The sequence below is a fragment of the Marmota monax genome, unplaced genomic scaffold, assembly GCF_021218885.2.
Source record: "Marmota monax isolate L192 unplaced genomic scaffold, Marmota_monax_Labrador192_F-V1.1 WCK01_AAM20220418_F8-fsc00026, whole genome shotgun sequence".
Taxonomy (NCBI): domain Eukaryota; kingdom Metazoa; phylum Chordata; class Mammalia; order Rodentia; family Sciuridae; genus Marmota; species Marmota monax.
In genome coordinates this window covers 805139-816389 of record NW_026693108.1, presented here as the reverse complement: position 1 = coordinate 816389, position 11251 = coordinate 805139, and the positions used below count along the sequence as shown (strand labels likewise).

General features: G+C 64.4%; 1 protein-coding gene across 2 annotated transcripts; it reads left to right on the top strand.

The window, feature by feature from the left end:
- The first annotated feature begins 284 nt into the window (after positions 1 to 284).
- On the top strand, positions 285 to 10967 carry LOC124099670 (coagulation factor VII). Of its 2 annotated transcripts, none has more exons than XM_058582713.1 (8): positions 285 to 537; positions 1782 to 1878; positions 2764 to 2924; positions 4474 to 4587; positions 7850 to 7990; positions 8798 to 8907; positions 9333 to 9456; positions 9958 to 10967. In XM_058582713.1, exons 1-8 carry the CDS (start codon positions 474 to 476, stop codon positions 10551 to 10553), a joined length of 1407 nt encoding a protein of 468 aa, XP_058438696.1. In that variant the 5' UTR covers positions 285 to 473; the 3' UTR covers positions 10554 to 10967. The 2 variants fall into 2 exon arrangements, with proteins under 2 accessions (XP_058438696.1, XP_046310831.1); XM_046454875.2 differs by lacking the exon at positions 1782 to 1878 and adding an exon at positions 4373 to 4397 and having other exon boundaries at positions 294 to 537.
- Positions 10968 to 11251: the final 284 nt, after the last annotated feature.

Sequence of the window (11251 nt, the reverse complement as noted above, 5' to 3'; positions counted from 1 at the left end):
GCTTTATCCCAGGAAGTCCCTGATCCTCAGAAATCTGGCTGGTGGCTGGGCTGGGGAGTGTGAGGAGGTGTGGCGTCCCAGCCAGGGTGCCCTCTGCAGCAGAGACAGGCTTGGTGCCGGGCAGAGCAGCTTCTCGCCCTCTGAGAGGCCTGGGCCTCCCCGGCCCCTCTCCAAGTCCTCTGGCCTCACCAAGGCCTGCGACACAGCGTAGTTTTCACTTACTGTCCTGGGTCCCAGGGCCTTGAATTCTGCAGTGCCCCTGGGGCGCCCCTGCCAGACGCAGGCCTGAACTCACACTTCTGCCAGGAACCAGGGCTCTCCCCAGCACCCTGTCCTCTCCCCCTGCTGGGCACCAGGGCTTCCGCTCCTGGCCTGGGGTTCAGGCGCCCTTGCCCTCCCCTCCTCCGCCCAGCTCCTGCCCTTTGCCCCCTGTCCCCTCTGGATGTCCACAGCAGGGAGCCGCTGAGCTCATCATGGCTTCCCACGGGCTCACCCTCCTCTGCTTTCTGCTCGGACTTCAGGGATCCCTGGCTGCAGGTATGTCCTCTTGGGAGGGCTTTCCCAGGAGAGAGGCGCAGGCCTTTACAGCGAGTCCTGAGGGCTGGGCCCAGGCCACCCAAGCCTTGCCTCTGCTCTGGACAGGCGTCTGCCGGCCACTGGTAACACTGCCAAAAAGCAAGTGTCCAAGTGCCCAGGGTGCACGGAGGAGCAGCTACTCAGTCTGCCTCCCTCCCTCCCTCCCTCCCTCTCCTTCTCCCTCCCTCCCTCTCCTTCTCTCCCTCCCTCCCTCTCCCTCTCCCTCCCTCCCTCTCCTTCTCTCCCTCCCTCCCTCCCCTTCTGCCTCCCTCCCTCTCCTTCTCTCCCTCCCTCCCTCTCCTTCTCTCCCTCCCTCCCTCCCTCTCCTTCTCTCCCTCCCTCCCTCTCCTTCTCTCCCTCCCTCCCTCTCCCTCTGCCTCCCTCCCTCCCTCTCCTTCTCCCTCCCTCTCCTTCTCTCCCTCCCTCCCTCCCTCCCTCTCTTCCTCCTTCTCTCCCTCCCTCCCTCCCTCCCTCTCTCCCTCCCTCCCTCTCCCTCTCTTCCTCCTTCTCTCCCTCCCTCCCTCTCCTTCTGCCTCCCTCCCTCTCCTTCTCTCCCTCTCCCTCCCTCCCTCTCTTCCTCCTTCTCTCCCTCCCTCCCTCTCTTCCTCCTTCTCTCCCTCCCTCCCTCCCTCTCTTCCTCCTTCTCTCCCTCCCTCCCTCTCCCTCTCTTCCTCCTTCTCTCCCTCCCTCCCTCTCCCTCTCTTCCTCCTTCTCTCCCTCCCTCTCTGTGAGATCAGGGTTGAACCCAGGGGCCCTCTACAACTGTCCAACATCACCAGCCCTTTTTTAAAATGTTTTATTTTGATACTGGCCTCACTAAATCATCCAGGCTGACCTTGAACTTGTGATCCTCCTGCCTGGCCTCTCAAGTCGCTGGGATGGCAGGTGTGCGCCACAGGGCAGACTTGGCTGGTCATTTTTCGAGAAACTTTTAGGAGCAGGGTGCTCTCCTGGGTGCTCGTGGGTCCTGCCTGTGAAGCTGGCCAAGCGGAGAGGGGCTGCTCAGAGCAGAGCTCCTGGGTCCCGGGTAGGATGCGTCTGTGGGGCGCTGGAGCAGGGTGGCCTGCCACCACCGCCACATGGCGGGCGCTGAGGCCTCAGGGGAGAAAGCCTCGGATGCGTGGCAAGCTGGGGCACCTTGTGTCTGCTGCTCCCGCTCCTTCCCCAGCTACCCCTGTTCCCTGGCCTCACTCTTCCCACACCAGCCACCGGCACTTCCTCTCACTCTTCCCGCATCTACTGGTGTCCCGGAGAAGCCTCAAACTCAGCGCAAGCCTCGCTGCTGGGATCACCTGCACCCTGGTGAGGGTGACTCTGCCTCGACACCCCTCCTTCCTCCCCGTCAGGAGAGAGGTGCAGGCCTTTACAGCCTGCCCTGAGGCCTGGGCCCAGGCCACCCAAGCCACCCACCCACCTCCTAGAAGCTGCTGGGGTCTCTGGGAGAATCAGGAAGGGGCGTGGGAGGCCCGGGGAGGGCAAAGGTCTGCAGCTGAGGTGCAGCACAGAGGCCAGGAAGGCCCAGTGTGAGGCAGGCACCCAGCCTCGGGGAGCTGGCACAGGGGGTCAGGACGCCCAGGGCTGTGTGGCTTGGGACGTGCCTCGGGCCTACACCAAACCTGTCTCTGCTGCAAATGGCACCCTGTGCTGGAACGGCCCACACCTTCCCCACACTTCCCCAGCCCAGCCACAGGGACGTGGACCGTCTGTCACCTGTGAGAAGCCCAGCAGGACTCGCGCATGCCCGTCACACTCGGGATACTTCCGTGTACCCCGAGGGGCGAGGGCAGGACGTGCTATGTTACCATCTTTCCCCTCAGGGTCACATCTTCCTAAGCACAGTGTGACCGCAGCACTGGGTGCCGGGGTGTGGCCTTCAGACTTGGTACGCCCAGTCCCCGCAGCTCAGGCTTCTACAAGACTGAGCGTTTCCTTAAGATAAAGTCCTAACTGTGGGCATTCAGGTTCAACAGGGAGGGTGTGTGAGAGTGGCTTCCATGAACACGGTGCCATGTGGCCGTCCCCAGCCCTCAGGAGAAGCCCACCCACCTCAGATCCCCCGGCCTGGGCGCGTGGCTCTCTGTAGGGAAGCCCTCAGGACAGCAGGACCTCGGCTCCCTTCAGTGAGGCGGTCCTGTTGCTGACGGGCTGGAGGGTTGGGGGCGGCCGTGCTCACAGGCTCCCTCTCAGTCTTCGTGACCCAGGAGGAAGCGCACAGTGTCCTCCACAGGCAGCGGCGTGCCAACTCCCTCCTGGAGGAGCTGCGGCCAGGCTCCCTGGAGAGGGAGTGCAAGGAGGAGCAGTGCTCCTTCGAGGAGGCCCGCGAGATCTTCAGGAGCCTGGAGAGGACGGTGAGTGTGGGCCCAGCCCAGGAGGCCTCAGAGGCCGCAGAGGGAGTGAGCTGTGTCTCCCGTATGCGGCTCTGGGGGCTCCAGCCAGGTGACCGCACAGGGCCCCGGCCTGCACAGCCCTCGCCACGGGGGCCTCTGCCCTCCAAGACAGCTTCAGCTCCTCTGCAAGGTTCCCCACCTCTCCCTGGGCCCAGGAGCCCTCCAGCACACCATGTCCCTGCTCTCTGCCCCACCACGCAGACACATCTATACATGGGAACGTGTCATTCGAAAGGCACATTCCATGGGTCCCTTGGCTGCCCCAGGAAGTTGGCCTGGACCCAGGGCTGCCCATGCATCTCAGCACCACTGACAGACACAGTGAGAGGCTGGCCTGGTGGCCCTCTGCCCCAGGACCTCCCAGGGAACAGGTGTGAAGAACCTGGAGGCGTCCTGACCGCCTCCAACACGCTTGGCCGCCAAGGGCTGTCTCACTCCTGGTGTCAGGCATGGAGATGCGTGGACAGGCAGGCTGGCCACCTGCCCTCCATTCAAACTCTGCCCTTTGAATATTTTCGCCAAGAGTGGAAGTGGAGATATGATGGGCAGACTAGGACTCGGGGTGATTCCAGCTTATCGCTATAGCGACATCTCAGGAAAATGGGAGCCAGAGGAATCCTGGGTCCCCAGAGGAATCCCAGGGCCCCCGAGACCCCAGGCCCTCAGCTCGCTCTACATGAGGTTTTCAAACCAGCTAACTCAGGTCAACACACTCCCAGGGCACCGCACACCCACCGAAGCCTCACACTCGCAGGCCGCGCACCCTGTCACACCACGCCCTCCGGACACCCACGGCCCTCCCCTCCCCCCCACACACCTCACACTCACCTGGAAGTCTCCTGTCCTAGCTGAGGCCAGCTGCCCCTCCGGGCGAAGGGGTCTGTGCCCTCCTGCGGAGTGCTTCAGGCCCCCACCTGTCCCCCCACCTGTCCCCCCACCTGTCCCCCCACCGCACCCTCTGACCTTAGCTTCAGCTGGACAAAAGTTCTCCAGGAGCTGCTTTTCACCCACCAAGCGCTTGGCCGTTCCTGGAAGTCCTCTACCCACTCTGCCCCTCTGCTCATGTCACCCCCAGGGTGCACACTCACCTGTCTGCAGATGGAGGCCCCCAAACATGTGTCTGGTTCCAGGTCACAGATGGGGAGGCCAAGTTGGGACTGGACTCAAGTGTTCTGGCTTGGGAGAGAGGAACCCGTGGCCTCCGCCAGAGCTCCATGTCAGGGAATAGAGAAAGTCCCCTCCAGAGGAGGCCACCTCCTCCACAGAGGGATGACCTCTTCCCAAGTGCCCCACAGAGGCCCAGGTCCACCCCCGCCCACGCTCCCCCTGAGGGTGCCGAGGTCGCGCTCTGGGTGTCTCCCTCTGGGTGTCTCCCTCTGGGTGTCTCACGGGCTCCTCCTGTTCCCCAGAGGCAGTTCTGGACTTCCTACAACGGTGAGCAGGCCACGCACCCTCTCCAGCCCACCCTGCAGCCCTTCTCTTCGGCACACTAATGCCAGCTCACCCACAGATGGGGACCAGTGTGCCTCGAATCCATGCCAGAACGGGGGCTCCTGTGAGGACCAGCTCCAGTCCTACGTCTGCTTCTGCCTCCCCGACTTTGAGGGACGCAACTGTGAGACAAGTGAGGCCGGCCTCCTGCCCGGAGGTCGCAGACAGGGCCCTGGGCTGAGGGGAGGGGCCGGCGCAGAGTCTGTGCAGGGCTGGGGTCCACCTGGTCTCAGCCCCCGTGGGAAGTTCTAGGAGACACTGAAGGCCCCTTCCAAACTGAGAGGTCTAGGAGCCTGTGTCTCAGGATTCCATGTCCCCTTTGGAACCAGCCCTGGGAAATTCTGATAGGCCTCCATCCCCAGAGGTGAGTCAGCTGGTGACAGTCACCTTCCCATTGCTGTTACAAAGGTCAGAGGTATTTTTTCAGCTGATAAATATGAAATCATTGCCAGGCTTGTAGCTCCCCCAGATCACATCAGGCTCGGCAGCCCCCCTAGATCACACTGGGCTCAGCCATCTCCCAGATCACACTGAGTTCAGCCCCCCCAGGTCACAGTGAACTCAGCCCCCCCCCCAGGTCACACTGAGCTCAGCCCCCCCCAGGTCACACTGAGCTCAGCCCCCCCCCAGGTCACAGTGAACTCAGCCCCCCCCCCAGGTCACACTGAGCTCAGCCCCCCCCCAGGTCACAGTGAACTCAGCAGCCCCCCCAGGTCACACTGAGCTCAGCCCCCCCCCCAGGTCACACTGAGCTCAGCCCCCCCCAGGTCACACTGAGCTCAGCCCCCCCCCCCCAGGTCACACTGAGCTCAGCCCCCCCCCAGGTCACACTGAGCTCAGCCCCCCCCAGGTCACAGTGAACTCAGCCCCCCCCCCAGGTCACACTGAGCTCAGCCCCCCCCAGGTCACACTGAGCTCAGCCCCCCCCCAGGTCACAGTGAACTCAGCCCCCCCCCCAGGTCACACTGAGCTCAGCCCCCCCCCAGGTCACAGTGAACTCAGCAGCCCCCCCAGGTCACACTGAGCTCAGCCCCCCCCCCAGGTCACACTGAGCTCAGCCCCCCCCAGGTCACGCTGAGCTCAGCCCCCCCCCAGGTCACAGTGAACTCAGCAGCCCCCCCAGGTCACACTGAGCTCAGCCCCCCCCAGGTCACACTGAGCTCAGCCCCCCCCCCAGGTCACACTGAGCTCAGCCCCCCCCAGGTCACGCTGAGCTCAGCCCCCCCCAGGTCACAGTGAACTCAGCAGCCCCCCCAGGTCACACTGAGCTCAGCCCCCCCCAGGTCACACTGAGCTCAGCCCCCCCCCCAGGTCACAGTGAACTCAGCAGCCCCCCCAGGTCACACTGAGCTCAGCCCCCCCCAGGTCACACTGAGCTCAGCCCCCCCCCAGGTCACACTGAGCTCAGCCCCCCCCAGGTCACGCTGAGCTCAGCCCCCCCCCAGGTCACAGTGAACTCAGCAGCCCCCCCAGGTCACACTGAGCTCAGCCCCCCCCAGGTCACACTGAGCTCAGCCCCCCCCCCAGGTCACAGTGAACTCAGCAGCCCCCCCAGGTCACACTGAGCTCAGCCCCCCCCAGGTCACACTGAGCTCAGCCCCCCCCCAGGTCACACTGAGCTCAGCCCCCCCCAGGTCACGCTGAGCTCAGCCCCCCCCCAGGTCACAGTGAACTCAGCAGCCCCCCAGGTCACACTGAGCTCAGCCCCCCCCAGGTCACACTGAGCTCAGCCCCCCACCAGGTCACACTGAGCTCAGCCCCCCCCCCAGGTCACACTGAGCTCAGCCCCCCCCAGGTCACAGTGAACTCAGCCCCCCCCCAGGTCACAGTGAGCTCAGCCCCCCCCAGGTCACACTGAGCTCAGCCCCCCCCAGGTCACACTGAGCTCAGCCCCTCCCCAGGTCACAGTGAACTCAGCCCCCCCCCCAGGTCACACTGAGCTCAGCCCCCCCCAGGTCACACTGAGCTCAGCCCCCCACCAGGTCACACTGAGCTCAGCCCCCCCCCCAGGTCACACTGAGCTCAGCCCCCCCCAGGTCACAGTGAACTCAGCAGCCCCCCAGGTCACACTGAGCTCAGCCCCCCCCAGGTCACACTGAGCTCAGCCCCCCCCCAGGTCACACTGAGCTCAGCCCCCCCCAGGTCACAGTGAACTCAGCAGCCCCCCAGGTCACACTGAGCTCAGCCCCCCCCAGGTCACACTGAGCTCAGCCCCCCCCCAGGTCACACTGAGCTCAGCCCCCACCAGGTCACAGTGAACTCAGCCCCCCCCCAGGTCACAGTGAACTCAGCAGCCCCCCCCAGGTCACAGTGAACTCAGCCCCCCCCCAGGTCACACTGAGCTCAGCCCCCCCCCAGGTCACACTGAGCTCAGCCCCCCCCCCCAGGTCACACTGAGCTCAGCCCCCCACCAGGTCACACTGAGCTCAGCCCCCCCCAGGTCACGCTGAGCTCAGCCCCCCCCAGGTCACACTGAGCTCAGCCCCCCCCAGGTCACACTGAGCTCAGCCCCCCCCCCCAGGTCACACTGAGCTCAGCCCCCCCCCAGGTCACAGTGAACTCAGCAGCCCCCCCCAGGTCACACTGAGCTCAGCCTCCCCCCAGGTCACACTGAGCTCAGCCCCCCCCCCAGGTCACACTGAGCTCAACCTCCCCCCAGGTCACACTGAGCTCAGCCCCCCCCAGGTCACACAGGGCTCTGCCATCCTCCAGCACTGGGTTTGTTATCACGGTGCAGGACACAGAGTCAGACCGCTGCTGGGTGCCGGCTTCCAGTCACCCTGTCTAGTGGTGTCACCAACCAGGGAAGCACCCCTGAGCTGGCATCCAGGAAGCGCCCTGGGGCTCCGTCACATGGGTGTGGCTGATCCCTCTGGAGCCCCTGGAAGCCCAAGGCCTCCACCTATCCTTCACATTGTCATGGGACCTCCACCTCCCGGTGAGCCCTTGCTGAGTCTCCAGAGCCTGGGCACACACATGGAAAATGCCCACAGCAAGGAAAACTGAGGGACGGTCCCCTCCTCTGTTGGGACCAAGGGTCCAGCTGGCTCGCCCGGGCTCAAGGGCCGATCTGACCCTCTCACTGGGAAGGTCTCCATTCTGTGGACACTCTCACTGTCCCCAGAAAAGGTCCAGCTCTCCCCAGGCCCTCCTTAGCCTCCCCACAGCTGCCTGCAGAGCTGATGGTCCTGGAGCCACCCACACCCCCTGGCAGCCCCTGAAGCCGCCTGCTTCTCCTTGGGCAAGGCTGCTCCAGGTCTGGTCCTTCCTGACTGCCCACAGGCTCTGTGCCCACACTGCACACCACCCTCCACGCAGCACGAGAACAGCGGCCACTGGAGCTGTCTCTCACTGACCTTGCTAAGGCCCCTCTCAGGTTGTCCCCTCTGTCCCAGACAAGAACGCCCAACTCATCTGTGTGAACGAGAACGGCGGCTGTGAGCAATACTGCAGCGACCGCGAGGGGGACAAGCGCTCCTGCCGGTGCCACGAGGGGTACGCTCTGCAACCGGACGGAGTGTCCTGCATGCCCACAGGTACCAGGCCAGGGGCTGTGGCTGCCCATGCCAGGGAGCCAGGCACCAACCCTGGCCTACCAAGAGGTGACATGGCCTGATGTACACTGGGCTCCCACTAGGTGCCAACCACCTCTAAGGGCCCAGGCCAGAGAGGCTGCCCCACCCGAGGGCAGGCCAGTGCAATAGAGCCCAGCACAGGACCCGGGCAGCTCACCACATGGTCCTGGGCCCCTGACCGTGGCAGATGGGCCAGGGAGCCTAACAAAGCCTTGTCCCACCTGTAACACCCCCTTGTGGGGCCTCCACGGGGTTCCTGGACGCGAGTGACAGTGTCTGTACCCACTGCTGCACAATTCTGGACAACGAAACTTCCCAAAGGCATGTGCTTGTAGGAAAACGGGAATTTCCTCCAAATGAAGCTCAGGCTGATGGACTGCCATGCTCAAGTGGGGGCACCCAAACCCCGAGGCTGGCAGGCCTGGACGGGGCAGGACCTTCTCCTACAGGCAGAGACAGACAAGCGGGGTCCCAGGACATGCTTGCGCTGTTCATCTCCAGACAGAACCCCTCACCTGGGTGAAGCTCTCCCCCTGCAAAAGGCAGACTGGACCCAGTTCCAGGAAGCAGGGCCTCTGCCCTGCCCATCTCCACGGCAGGCCGCTTCCACAGTCCTGCAGCAGCCCCTGAGCCTGAAGAGAGGCCCCAGCAGGAGCCTCGGTGGAGTGGCTTCACGTCCACGTCCCCGGGGTTCAAGTGCTCTCAGCCCCTACTCGAGCACCTCCATCCCTCCTAAACGGCCACCTCTCCGGCTTTTGTTTTATGTAGCTGAATACCCATGTGGGAAAATACCTATTTTGGAAAAAAAGAATGCCAGCAACCCCCAAGGCCGAATTGTGGGGGGCAGGGTGTGCCCCAAAGGGGAGTGTCCATGGCAGGTAAGACATCCTAGGCCCACACAGACCTGGTCTCCAGCCCCCGCTTCCCCACCCCAGGGCACACGGGCTCTTGGTGGGAGCTCACTGGCCCCACGACTGAAGGGGCCCAGCCTGCCCAGCCAGCCGAGCAGGGCGGGAAGGGGAGCGAGGCAGCCCTGAGGCTACTGCAGAGGACTGTGCAAGGTGCTCCCCAGCTCGGGTCACCTGTCACCTGAGGTCTGCAGGTGCACAGCAAAAGCCCACCCTGATGTCCTCGGCCAGTACCTGAGGGACTCTGTCAGAGTCAGGCCCACACCATTTTGCTGGGGAGGGATGGTGGCGGCCCCAGGTTTCAGGTGGGGGTCCACTCAGTCCAGTGCACCCTCTGGGCTCGGGGAAAGCCAGTGGACAGGGAGGCCATGGCAACCATGTGACCTCCTGTCCAGGCCGTGCTGTTGCTGAACAGGGCGCTGCTCTGTGGGGGCACCCTGCTGGACCCTAGCTGGGTGGTGTCCGCAGCCCACTGCTTTGACAAGATCCGGAGCTGGAGGAACCTGTCCGTGGTGCTGGGTGGGTACTGCCCCGCTGCGGTCCTGAGGGAACTTCTCTAATGACCCCAGCTCAGCTGTTGAGGCTGCAAGCTCCCCACTCCCCCAAACCCCTGATCAGACGCCTGTGCGAAGGGCAGCCCTGGCGGGACCACTTGGCCACCATCCTGGTGAGCATAGGCCAGGCAGGCGCAGGAGGCACTGAGGAAGGAGACCTCGGCTCGGAGGCTCTCTGGGAAAGTGGGACCTTCTCATCCGCCCAGTTGTGGGGGGGTCCCCCACTTCCTCCTTAGGTGCCCTTGACCCTAGGTTCCAGATTCACCTGTCCACACCTTTCCACACGCCGTCTCTGGGGAGGCTCTGTGGATGACCCTGAATGCAAAGCCCCCAGGCCCAGAGGAGGCTCAGGTGCCCGGGTGCAGAATGGCCACACCCCCACCCACGGGCTCCTGACCAGAGGGTGAGGTGAGCGAGAGCTCGGGGTGTCCAGGCCTGATGTGGGAAAGCTGTGGCTTCCCCACAGGCGAGCATGACCTCAGTGAGGACGACGGGGACGAGCAGGCCCGGTGGGTGGTGCAGGTCATCATTCCCGACAAGTACATCCTGGGCAAAACTGACCATGACATCGCACTGCTCCGCCTGCACCAGCCCGTGACCCTCACTGACCACGTGGTGCCCCTCTGTCTGCCGGAGAGGGCCTTCTCCGAGAACACGCTGGCCAGCATCCGCTTCTCGTGGGTCAGCGGCTGGGGCCAGCTGCTGGACCGTGGTGCCACGGCCCTGGAGCTCATGGCCATCGAGGTGCCCAGGCTGATGACCCAGGACTGCCTGGAGCAATCCAAGCAGAGGCCGGACTCCCCAGTGGTCACAGAGAACATGTTCTGTGCCGGCTACCTGGACGGCAGCAAGGACGCCTGCAAGGGGGACAGCGGGGGCCCCCACGCCACACGCTACAGAGGCACGTGGTACCTGACGGGTGTGGTCAGCTGGGGAGAGGGCTGCGCTGCCGCCGGCCATGTCGGGGTGTACACCCGGGTCTCCCAGTACACGGAGTGGCTCCACAGGCTCATGGACTCCAAGCCCCAGCTGGGCATCCTGCGGCGAGCCCCATTCCCCTAGCTCCTGGGGAAGCCCAGCCCTGCCCTGGGGACGCTGCTGCCACTGGCACTGTGTGGAGCTGCCCTGCATCAAGTCCCACCCTCCCCACGCTCTTGGTGCCAGGGAGAGAAAGGCAGAGGCCCAGAGAGCGAGGGACAGTCAGGAGAGGCAGGTGGCCAGCCCAGGGTGCCGGGCAGTCCTGAAGGAGGGCTGCAGAAGACCTGGCCGCCCCGCCTGGCCCCCCAGCACCCCGTCTGTGCGTGCCCTGCCTCTGAGACTGCACGGCTGTGTACACATGTGTACACACGGCAGGGGGGGGGGTGCTCTGAGGGCTGTGGCTCACTTTGCCTTTCTGTGTCGGTGTCTCACCCTCTTTCCATTAAACGCGAAGCACCTCGGGCTGGCAGAGCCTCCCTGGGCGTGTTCTAGCATAAAGTGTGTGTGTGTGCGGCACAGGTGCACCTGCTTCCTGCCCAGGGGCACACTGGCTCCACTCCTGCATCCCGGGGCTGTCTGGGCAGGTCGCAGAGACCCTTGGTGTCCGGTGGCCTCTTCTTCCACGTTTCAGCATTACAGAGAGGAGCGCTCCCCATGGAGGTGGTCGAGAAGAACGAGTGCTCTGATGTGAGGCTGCCGCCCCGCACACAGGTGCCCAGGGGGATGGAGCCAGCAAGTTCCACTCCTGCTACCCCAGGGCCAGTGAGCCTCAGGCCACGGGT